At 35.4% G+C, this 11,861-nt stretch overlaps 3 protein-coding genes across 3 annotated transcripts; 2 read left to right on the top strand and 1 right to left on the bottom strand.

Annotated features, from left to right (window-relative positions):
* Positions 1 to 455: 455 nt before the first annotated feature.
* Positions 456 to 2,180, top strand: LOC110880080 (metallothiol transferase FosB). The gene is made up of 3 exons (XM_022128641.2): positions 456 to 768; positions 862 to 967; positions 1,773 to 2,180. Exons 1-3 carry the CDS (start codon positions 614 to 616, stop codon positions 2,025 to 2,027), a joined length of 516 nt encoding a protein of 171 aa, XP_021984333.1. The 5' UTR covers positions 456 to 613; the 3' UTR covers positions 2,028 to 2,180.
* Positions 2,181 to 5,749: 3,569 nt separating this feature from the next.
* On the top strand, positions 5,750 to 7,886 carry LOC110880079 (transport protein particle 20 kDa subunit). Its single transcript, XM_022128640.2, has 6 exons — positions 5,750 to 5,895; positions 6,648 to 6,754; positions 6,966 to 7,051; positions 7,136 to 7,197; positions 7,344 to 7,429; positions 7,544 to 7,886. The coding sequence occupies exons 2-6, from the start codon at positions 6,674 to 6,676 to the stop codon at positions 7,634 to 7,636; spliced, it is 408 nt and encodes a 135-aa protein (XP_021984332.1). The 5' UTR covers positions 5,750 to 5,895; positions 6,648 to 6,673; the 3' UTR covers positions 7,637 to 7,886.
* A 301-nt stretch (positions 7,887 to 8,187) lies between these two features.
* LOC110880078 (F-box/kelch-repeat protein At5g15710) lies at positions 8,188 to 9,689 on the bottom strand. The gene has a single exon (XM_022128639.2). It carries the CDS (start codon positions 9,446 to 9,448, stop codon positions 8,375 to 8,377), a length of 1,074 nt encoding a protein of 357 aa, XP_021984331.1. The 5' UTR covers positions 9,449 to 9,689; the 3' UTR covers positions 8,188 to 8,374.
* Positions 9,690 to 11,861: the final 2,172 nt, after the last annotated feature.

Consider the following 11,861-nt stretch of genomic DNA (forward strand, 5'->3'; position numbering starts at 1 on the left):
CGACCTTATTCTCATAAATGATATCCGTACAATCATAAACCAGGTACGGGGTTACATCATACTTGATTGTCGAAGAATAGTTCATAGGGTTTACTGCCTAGGGTCCTTTTTTATATTCATAGCTCAATTCAAGACGAAACACCGACCTGACCTAACCCGACCCGTTTACCTAATCCCGAAATCATTGATGCAACATCTAACATAAAATTAGACACCCTCTTTTAAGTTATCTAATCCCACTAGTCGAAAACCTAATATTTAAAGCTGTATTTTACTATTTTGTTAAGCGTAGATAGACTATATACAATGAGGTGTGCCTGGCCCACATAAATGGTTGCAACGTGGAACCACGTGTCAACTTTTAGACTATACTGACACGTGGAAAGGAAAAGACCAGAAGCTTACTGAATCTTTTAGTCTATAAATAAGCTCACCTCTACTCTTAACTCTCCACATCAACCAACCATTATTCCCCTTCACTTCACTGCCAGCCATCTTTTGAATCTTTGTGGATCGGTCGAAGATTTCTGTGACCCACTTTGTTTAATATTCACATCAACCCTAATAAACAACAATCTTTCTTTCTGATCTTGTTTTTGATCGTCAGAAAATAATGAAGGAAGTTGCTGGAAACCCTCTGCAGTTGAAGTCGATAAACCACATCTCGCTAGTATGCCGATCGGTCGAAGAATCTATAGATTTCTATACGAACGTTCTTGGATTCGTCCCGATCAGAAGGCCTGGTTCTTTTGATTTTGACGGTGCATGGTAATTTGATAACCCAATTTCGAGTAAAAGTTGAATTTACGTTTTGAGAATGTCGAGTAGATTCTCATGTTGTTGTTGATTGATTATTTGCAGGCTGTTTAACTTTGGAATTGGGATTCATCTATTGCAATCAGAAAACCCGGAAAACATGTCCAAGAAAAGCGAAATAAACCCCAAAGATAATCATATATCCTTCCAGGTAACCAACTTACTAGGCCATCCAATAAAAATACTAGATAATTCAGGTGTTTTATGCTAGTAGAAATGGGGGGAAAACATTGTGTTTCAGAGTTTACTAATGAAAGGAAAAGAAAAACAAAAAGAAAATAAAAATATTGTGTGTTTTAAAGTTTCATTTAAGGAAGGAAAAGAAAGGAGAATAAAACATGTCGTGTTCTCGAGTTTCATTAAAGGAAGGAAAAGAAAGTAAACGAAAGAAAAACTTGGCTAAATTCTTTAGTTTTTTTTTTTCTTCCAATTTGGGAGGAAATAGGGAAATATATCTTTTTTTTTCCTTTCTCATTTTTCTTTTCCCTCGTTAAGTTAACTCGGGAATTTAACTAAATATGATTTTGTTTTACTGTTATTTAGTTAGGCTTTGAATTTAATAAAACCAAGACTATAATTTTGAATTGGGTGAATTGTAATCTTGACTGGGTAAAATCGTAATTTGTCAAAGGTTACAACGATGGCAAGAGTGTAAATTTAAACTAGGGCAAAATCGTAATTTTGAACCGCGGGCATAAGTGTAATTTGTTTATGTGAATCATAATTTGCCTGACACTATATTTTATATAATATATATAATATAATTATTAGCCTTTTTTTAAGAAAAAAGTTATATATATATTAAATAAAATATTTGAGCCACCGGAAAGTGGCTCACCCATCCTGTACATGATCCAGGTTGGCCTTAAGAAATTGATAAGGATTTGTTAATAAATAAATGTTAGTTTTGATATAATAAATAATTTAAAGTTGGAAATGTGTGATTACAACAACAGTGTGAGAGCATGGGGACAGTGGAGAAGAAACTGAAGGAGATGGAAATAGTTTACAAGAGACAACGAGTAGAAGAAGGTGGAATCTACGTGGACCAGTTATTCTTTCATGATCCAGATGGGTTCATGATCGAGATATGCAACTGTGATAACCTGCCGGTCATCCCTATTGCCGGAGAAATGGTCCGATCATGCTCCCGGGTAAACTTAGATATTATTATTCCTCAGAAACAAATTCAAACATTTGTTCAGATGTAAGCATGTATGGTCTTATGGTTATTTCATTATGTTTTTGGACTATGGTTTGTGTTTTGTAAGGTGTAACCTTTAAGGTCGATTTAGAGGTGTTAATGTTAATTATGTAGTGTTTTGTTGTTTGTGATATTTATGTGTTGAGTGTTCTTAAATAAATTAATTACATACCATTAATTTCTATATTTTTTTTTTGTTGTTGATTTTACAAATGGTCAAATCTTCATATGAATGTTCATCTTCTTGAAACGCATAAAACCCAACCCATTTCATCGTTTTGGTCACAAGATTTTTTTTTATTATTTTTTTTAACGGTCAACAGAATCAATCCCGAGCATTCTCGGGGCACCTACTAGACAAACGGAGTACTCTGAGAGTTATCCGAGTCCACCACCAATTCCGGGAAAAATCCAGTAACCCACGCGTCTGTAGGCACGACGGTTAAATTACCAGTAAAAGCCGTTTGCTCAAGGATTCAACCTAGGTTTTCCTGGGTCTCTTATCATTGCCCACCAGTGCCTCACTGTGCACCAAGTGTGAGTCGAACCTGCATCTCTCAAAAGAAGAGAGATACAAACCTTCCACCACCACAAGATTTTGTTGCTTGGTCTTCAAACTCGTCAACTGCGGAATTGAAAACAACTGCCGAACATGTGACAATGTCTTTATTTAAGTTTAAAAGTAAAAATGTATAATCTTTAATTTTAGGTTTAATGTATAGTATAAAGTTTATTAAAAATATCAATACGAACCTACTAAAAACGCTCCAACAAATCAAGAGTAATCTATCATTTGATCAAGAGTTGGTGTACTCACTTTCGTCACTTTTATTCATTATTTTCGTCTTCATGGTTTTGATTTCGTCTCTTTCGTTATTTTTATTCATTTTATTTTTTGTATGGTTAGTTACACTATTTTTCAAAAAGTTTGATGTTTTTATTCACTTATTTTTTATTTGAACACCATTTTTTTTCAAGTTACATTCTATCTAATCTCGTACTTGTAAGAATTTGAACTCATATCCCTTTTGGAGAAAGGCAAACAACATACCACTAGCTCATGAGCTTTCATCCACCTTAATAACTAACGGTTAAATGAAGGGTATATATGTTTTTTTTAAATATATGAACACATCATAAAAAACATCCCTAAGCTTTTTAGCCAAACATAAATGATTACTTTGAAACCGGTGAAAATATTTTAAAATGGAGGAAAGTAACGAAGATAACCAAACCATATAAACGAAAATGATAGTTTACTGAAAAATCAAATGAATTAATTTATACTCTTTGTACTCGTTTACGTGCAGGTTAGTACAAAATTTGAAATAACTTGAATTATATTTTAATACTAGTAGTAATTGACAACCTCAACTTCAGTTGCTTGTGGTTTCTATTTCTTATTGTACCTTCTAACTTATATAATAAGAGAGAACTAATAATTCAGACTTTTTTTTATATGAGAGTAAGGCAAATTGGACTACTAATAGTCCAAACTGACAACAACTTATCCAGTGACAACTTTTACTTTCACAATCTAATTCTAGCATAGAAGTAAATATTTTACAACATTTTGATCGAGACAAAACTTATTCAATTGTTTAGTAGGAGCATGTGGAGTTAGTGAGTTACTCTTCGATAAAATGAAATTACCCTCGACAATAATAGTAAAAGTTGGTATTTGTCACATTGCTATTGTGATTTATATTGGTGAACAAGCCAAAATTTGAATAACATGTAACTAAAACAAGTATGTTTCTATAGTATTAACTATAAATAGTAACCATTGGAGTTCTATAAATAGTAACCTTATTAGGTACTCAATGAACTTAATTGTTAGTTCTTTGAACTCTTATTGTTAGCTATTAGCAAAAGGTCACCAACGCTCGTAATTCATCTATACTCATTAGCAAAAGGCCACCTACACTCGTAATTGTAGACAACGGTTGTGACCCGACCCATCACTAATTCTAAAGAAACCCAGTGCCCACAGACCCACAATGATAAAACCCCTGACTCACACATGATATTTTGTCACGAACAAGAACAGACGATCTCCTCTAGAGAAAATCACTGAAGTAGCACTAACGCACTGCTCCTTTCGTGTTTGTTCTAATCACAAGGCTTTAAATATAAAACTCTTAAGATTTAGCATGTTTTATATTAAAAGCGATAGAGAAAAACTACTACTAAAACTAAAAGTCTAATTTATTTTGAATAAAACGATTAAACATTACAAGCGCTATTACTAAACATTCATCAAACTCGTTTGAAAATTTTAACTTTTTAATTGAGTAAACCTTCTAAACCGATCAAAACAACCAGACTGAAGAAAGTCAGCTGATTTAAAATATGTACCATCCCGTGTTCACGATTAGGCTTTAAAGATTTGATTTACGGTAGTAACTTGGGACCAGCCGTTTGACATTTATTAATGAGTTAATTACTGTTTTCGTCCCTGAGGTTTGTCAAAAATAACGATTTCAGTCCATTAGTTTAAAAATTACGATTTCAGTCCATTAGTTTCATTTTCGTAACCATTTCAGTCCACCAACTTAACTCCCATCCATTTATTTTGTTAACTTTGAGTGAAATTACCAAATTACCCCTATGGTTAAATTAAAAAGAAGGCTAGTCACAGGTTTTGAACCTGTGACCTTTGCTTTGAAAGGTATCTGTTAAACCAATATGCCATGTATTAAGATTGTGAATGAATTCAATTTGTTTTTCTTATAACATAGCTTACTCATCATCTTCTTCCCTAAACCTATTCATCATCTTCCACAAACCTTTCATTCACCACCATTAACAACCCACCACACAACAACCGACACACCACAATCCGTAAACTGTATTGGACACTCGCGCCCTCTCGGTTTCGACAACACCACGCCGGAAAGATCTCCGACGTACCGGAGATATACGGGGATTGACGGAAGTCGTTTCGCCTTGTTTCGAAGTTCACCGTAGGAACCCCGAAGCCTCGGTGTAAACCGGAGCTCGCCGGAGATCGAAGTTTACGTCGGACGAATCGCTATGTGTTCGGTATAATTTTCGTTTCTTTCGGTACCTTGTCAATTCGTTTTATACATAAAACCAAGCTGTGAATTAACGAAAACGAATTCAAAGATATTTAGTTTTTGTTTTGCTGATCGATCTGGGTTCTTGTAGGCCAACTATGAAGTTTATATTTTTAAAACACTTTTATTACTTTTTAAATTTTGATTAAAAAATAACAGTTTCAGTAAACTTCGATCTGACGTAAACTTCGATCTCCGACGAGCTCCGATTTGTGTGAACTCTATAGGATTTGTGTGATTTAGGTTAGGGTTTGTGTAAGTTGCAGAGGTTGAAGGTGGTGAAATGGCAATTAGCCTGCAATTATCAAAATGAAAACAATATGATGTAAATCACAAACTTAATACATGGCTCAATGGTTGAGTGGTTGTTTTCAAAATCAAAGGTCTTGGGTTCGAATCCTGTGAACTGCATTTTTTATTACAATTTGTTAAGTTAGCAGGGGCAATTTGGTCATTTCACCCAAAGTTAACAAAATAAATGGATGGAGTTAAGTTAGTGGACTGAAATGGTTACGAAAATGAAACTAATGGACTGAAATTGCAATTTTTAAACTAATGGACTGAAACCGTTATTTTTGACAAACCTCAGGGACGAAAACAGTAATTAACTCTTTATTAATTATTATCTACAGACTTAAGGGGTCATAACACAGTTAAGTTAAAGTACAGGGGTAAAACTCAAACTAAAACTTTGATACCTGTACTTGATTAGTTGATCCGAACGGATCGGAGAAACGTCTACACTCCACCGCATTCCGTCACTGCTCCGTCGGAGATCTCCGATCAGATTACGCTGTACGTATTCCTATCGTTCTCTTTTAATAATAACACAACATACATGTATATATTGCAATTAATTTCTGTATAATGCACTTCATATCATCATCATTAGGGCTCGTATTATGGTTTTGTTACGTTTTATCATAATAATCTGCCTGATGCTTCCTTTTGTTGAGTTTCTGTAACTGCTTTGGGATCTGCACGGATATTTCGATCTATATAAAAGCATTGCTATTGGTTAGGGTTTTTATTTTACCAAATTGTGGAGGTGTTTACGAAATTGTATCTGAACTCTAGACTGTACAACTAAAATAGAGTTGTTCCAGCACCTGATTTGTGGTTTTTGTTTTCAGTTAGTTAAGTTAGGGTTTGAATTTTAGGATTAAGTTTGTATTTGTGAAATTTATTTGTGCAAAGGGATTCTTTATATGCTATGCGGTTAATATCTTTGATATATCGGTCCCCTGGTAAAATATCGGTCAGAATATCGGTACCGATGTTATCGGCGATATTGACCGATATAACCGATTTTTGACCGATATATCACTGAATTATTAGTGTTAAATTGCTATATATATAAATTCCGCATTATATTAAAATTACCGATATCTCAAATATCGTTCTTGACCAATATCGATATTTTACCGGATTAACTGCATAGTTAATATGCATGTGATAAAATTTAGGTGACTTCTTGGATGTTATTTATTTGGTTTGTAAATGTGTTTTATCATACATGGAACACTTACTTTAGATTATTGTTGCAGACACGCGTATAATCTAGTGGACCAAAATGGCTAGCACAGCTTGTTTTATGATCATTAGCAAAAATGACATTCCTATATATGAGGCTGAAGTTGGGACTGCTCCGAAAGTATGATTTTCTTTAATATATCACTTTTGGATTTTACCAATCTGTTACCATATGTCAAATGATGTTTCTTTTTCTTTCATAGATATAATATAAACCTGTACAACCATGTATGGGCATAGAAAATTCTATTCTGTTGTGAATTTGTATTTTCTGAGATTTTTTCAAGCACACATACTGATTTGAAAACTCGTATTTTGCAATGTCATTCTAGAAAGAAGAAGCTGCGCATCAGCATCAGTTTATTCTTCATGCCGCTTTGGATGTTGTACAGGATCTTGCCTGGACAACAAGTGCTATGTAAGATTTCATAATCACTCTTTTTAACGCTCAATCAAGAAAAACGTGCTCATGTAATATTGTTTCAACTATTTCTGCTTTCAGGTTTCTGAAAGCAATTGACAGGTTCAATGATTTGGTGGTGTCTGTGTACGTGACAGCTGGTCATATCCTTGTTTTATTTTTTTGTTGACAAAAATTACTTTTGTGATTGCTCAATGGTTATGTTAGGTGATTTCCGTTTCTTTAAGGTATTATTTTATGAATCCGTATTATCATCTTTCCGTTTGATTTTGCTTGACTCAAGCTATACATACACGATTGATGCTGCTTCATGACTCCCGTAATGATGATGGAATCAAAAGCTTCTTTCAGGAGGTCCATGAGCTTTATATAAAGGCAAGTTCATTTTCCGTTCATTTCACCTTAGCAAGTGTTCGAAACTTTTGATGTGTATGGACTTTTCAATGTCAATGGTTTTTGTTAATTTAGTTACTTTATAACTCTTTGCAGACTCTTCTGAATCCTCTCTACCTACCAGGATCCCGTGTTACTTCTTCACATTTTGATACAAAGGTTCGAGCACTTGCAAGAAGGTACCTATGAAGGCAAATGGGTAAATTTAAATTTCAGTCCTTTTAATTGCAACCATTACCCCATCTTAATGCTGGTTCCAACTTCTCTACAAGATGTCTGCCTACACTACACTTTGCTGAAATTATTGTTTTTCATGGGTTATGTAAAAGTGTATGTTTTTTTTTTTTGTATTCTGGCTAATTATAGGACATGGCCTTTTGTTTGTTAAATAATGATAGATTTTAATAAAAAATTGTATTGTTTAGCATATTATGTTAAAGTCAATCCTGAAGTAATAAGAGGTGACAATTCTGACCCCTTACATGTTAATTGGATCAATTTGGGTTATGTTTACCCCTAATGGGTCAAACTGGTAATATAAATTGGTTAACTAAAATGGAAACGGGTCAAATTGTTTCGTTAAAAAAAGTAAACTACTATTGAGGTAATATAATTTTGTAATCATAATTGGCCCACTATATGCAACTGTACATATATTGACATAAAAATGTTTTGGGTCAACCTGACCTGTGCATAAAAAGTAACCCGTTTTGCCACAGGTGCTCAACTGGTCTAAAACATTGATAACCAAAAGTTTTCTCTTTATGCACGAATTGAAATACCACATAATTACATTATAGTATTATACAACGATATACAAAATGGTAATCATGTATTGAAATGTAGAAAAGCTTCTGGCAGGTTCATCTTGAACACTTGACTCATTCTGGGTTTGCAGCATTTATTTGTTATATACAACTGCAACTCCTAAAAGAATGAAGAAGAACAAGCAAGATTTGGATGAAGAAATAGTCCTTTAATCGGGTAATTTTCTAATCGTTTTCCGCTTATCTGATTACAACCTTCAATCGAATACCATTCCCATTTATTCTTGTGATTTCCATCTCTTCTCCACATGACCATTTCTTTAGCAATTTCCTTGTATAAACACACACCTCCTTCAATTCCCACACACTTTGTACTGCCACCAACAAATCTTTTCCCTAATTCGGCTGGCATTCTTTCAATAACATTCCATTTATCATCCTCTCCTAGCTCCCAAACTAAGACATTTCCGTCATGGGTCCCGCCGATAACCGCCAACTTGCCGTCTCGTGGGACCATGGCTGCGAATTCGAGTGTGTCACCCATTGGCACATTGAGCTCTTTCCATTTGTTGGAACTCATATCAAAGCCCATTATACTATATGCGCGGGCTGAGGTCATCCAGTAGAGGACCCCACGTGAGTAGACACTCTCGTTTGGGGTCCATACAGTAAGCCTCACAGCAAATTCTACCGGCATGGAACCTATAATCGTCCAGTTATCACTTCTGGAATCGAACATTTCTAACGTTGGTTCATATGAGGCGGCACCACCACTTTCCGCCTCGGACATCCCACCCGCCACGTAGATTTTACACCTGCTGGGACAAACCTCTATGACTCCCACTGCCGGATTAGTCCTTGGTTTCTGCAGCTGGGGAAGGTGGCGGAATCGACCAGTGAACGGGTCACACACCGACAGCTGTACGGGTACGCTGCCAGTCGATTTAAACAGAATTAACCCGTGTCCTGGTATAGTGGACACGGGCCGGGTGAGGCTAGGAACATGTTTCAAACCGAGCAGGTGCCAAGTGCTCTCAATTGGGTTATGAACAAAACACAAGTTGCGGGTGCGGGTGGGTAAGGCAACAAACCATGGCGGGTGTTGGTGGCGGCTGGTGGTGGACCGGCCACAGTCGTGCCAGTGGCGGCATGTGACCATGGCACGTGCCAAGGAGTGTGGAGGGAGGTAGGAGAACACGTTGGATAGCAAATCAGAAGGAAGATTGTTCCACATGTTTGAGTGGTGGATGAACAAATGAAAATATTTGCAATTATAAACACAGAATGCAATAATTGCATAGAGATGCGTACCTAGTGATCGAATCTGAGAGTCACATGGCCATATGTACTCCGTACTTATTGTTATTATAAAATTTGGTGTGATGTGTATATTGGAGTTTGGTCCTTAGATGAGCTGAAAGGTCACAAAAGCATCCAAATTTCATTTCTGTTTCTGCTGCTTTTATCTTACACAGTTGTACGTAACCATCGATGTGTTGTCGTACCAAACGATAATGAAAAGCACCCGATAATTAAATGGCAGTTGAATTTCGATGAGTTTTATGCGTATTTAACATGTCAATGTTGGCGTATTATTAATAGGCCTTTAGGGTAGCTACATGCCTACTTCTAGTTGCCCTTACATCTAATCTAAGAGTGCGTTTAGTTCACGAGATTATTTTAAATTTGAAATTTAGATTCTATTTGTCAAAGTGTTTGGGTCGTAGAATTTGTTGATGAGATTATATAAAATTGAAATCTAGGTTCTATATACTTCATGAGATTATATAAGATTATATAAAGTTTCATGTACCCACATAACATTGAAGCAAATTTCTGAATTGTTCATACAACCAAGATACAACTTCCTATTCCAATATCAGGGTCAAGTTATTCTACAAAGGCTTCTAATTGTAAGAAGTGTAAGAAAAATTTATAAAGTGACAAGTGTCTAATAACTTAAAACTAAACCCACTACATCACCACCAAAAACCTAAACACCCACCCCCACCCCACCCCACCACCACCCAAAAACCTAAACCCCCCCCCCCCCCCCCCCGAGCAAAAAAAAAACAAAAAAAAAAAAAAAACTATACCAAAAAAAAAAACTATACCTCACAAAAAAACCCCCAAAAACCTAACCCCCCCCCCCCCCCCCCTCCCAAAAAAACCTAACCCCTCCCCACCCCCAAAAACCTAAAAAAAATCTAAAAAAAAACTAAACACCCACCCCCACCCCCTCGGCAAAAAAAAATATATATATATATATATATATATATATTTTTTTTTAGGGTTGGTGATGTGTGGGTGGGGGGGGGGTTTAGGTTTTTGGTGGTGGTGAATGTTTAAGGTCTTTTTTTTTTTTTTTTTTTTTTTTGTAGTGGGGTTTTTTTGTGTAGTGAGTTTTTTAAGTTATTGGACACTTGTCACTCTATAAATCCTTCTTACACTTCTTACAATTAGGATCCTTTTTATTTGATCCTAATCCCCCAATATCAATCTGACGCTCTTAAAAGTTTTAGTTTTTGAATGATATACAAACATTTGTACGCTTCTACTTTTCCAATCAATTATGAATGAGGGTACCACCCAAACAACTTGCACCCTTCTATTTTAATAATATGAATATTAATAAAACAATTATTTTTAATAAAGTAGTAATGATAATAAATCTCCACCACTCCAATGAAGTCCAATCGAGCCACTTTGTCACAACACGACAAAACTGGCAACCAATGAATTGGTCTCAAAAGTATTATTGTGTGACATGTCATTTTCCTAAAATATTTCTTGGTGTATAGCTAACAATGGAATAACTCATGTCTCATAATGCCCTTTTGAAAATGATTTTTACATCATCAATTTCGTTGTACTAATATTACTAAGCATATAATCTGAAAAAGATGACCATAACATACAAACTTTAACTGTAGGACCATATTTGATGCAAGTTTTTGTGCCTTTATTAAACTCCTTGTACAGCAAACTATATATAAAACGACACATAAACTAACCCGGGGATAAACACATTCACATATTAAGGAGCGGATTGTAACTAACTAGTTTTTTTGAGAATTGAAGTAGAGTAATAGTTCGTTTGTTTACTAGCTAAAGGAGTGGAACCAGATAAAACCGCAATTTTGAGTGAACGAGTTAATTTTTATTGAAGAATTGTTGGGGTTGGCTTCTCCCTTACTGGTTTTCAAAAACTTGCTACTAACTCATTGTAACTATTTAACTAGCATTCCCTCACAAGTATCATCTTTTGCAATGAGATGTTCTTGATCTTTTAGAAAGGCCCATTAGACCTTGCAAACCTACCACACCCATGCACAATTTGTAAGATATTAACAAGCCAACAAAACACATGTTCCTTTTTCTTTTGTTTTCTAGTCACTTTCTACACTTTTTAGTGATCATGACAACGAGGCAGTTGGTAACCCAACACGACCCGTCTTGGGCTCTAACCGTCTGGGCCCAATCGCTAAAGCCCAAAGTCAATACTTCTTTTTGATAAGGGTCTTGTATATATAAAATGAGCGGGAAACTAAAGAAAGGAATCCAAGAATACTGCCAAGCATTAAATGCTTGATAGATGAAGAGAAAGAGGTCGCCGGAAACCTAGTAGAACCAAGTTGGCCTCATTA

This window comes from Helianthus annuus, chromosome 9, assembly GCF_002127325.2.
Source record: "Helianthus annuus cultivar XRQ/B chromosome 9, HanXRQr2.0-SUNRISE, whole genome shotgun sequence".
NCBI classification, from domain to species: Eukaryota; Viridiplantae; Streptophyta; class Magnoliopsida; order Asterales; family Asteraceae; genus Helianthus; species Helianthus annuus.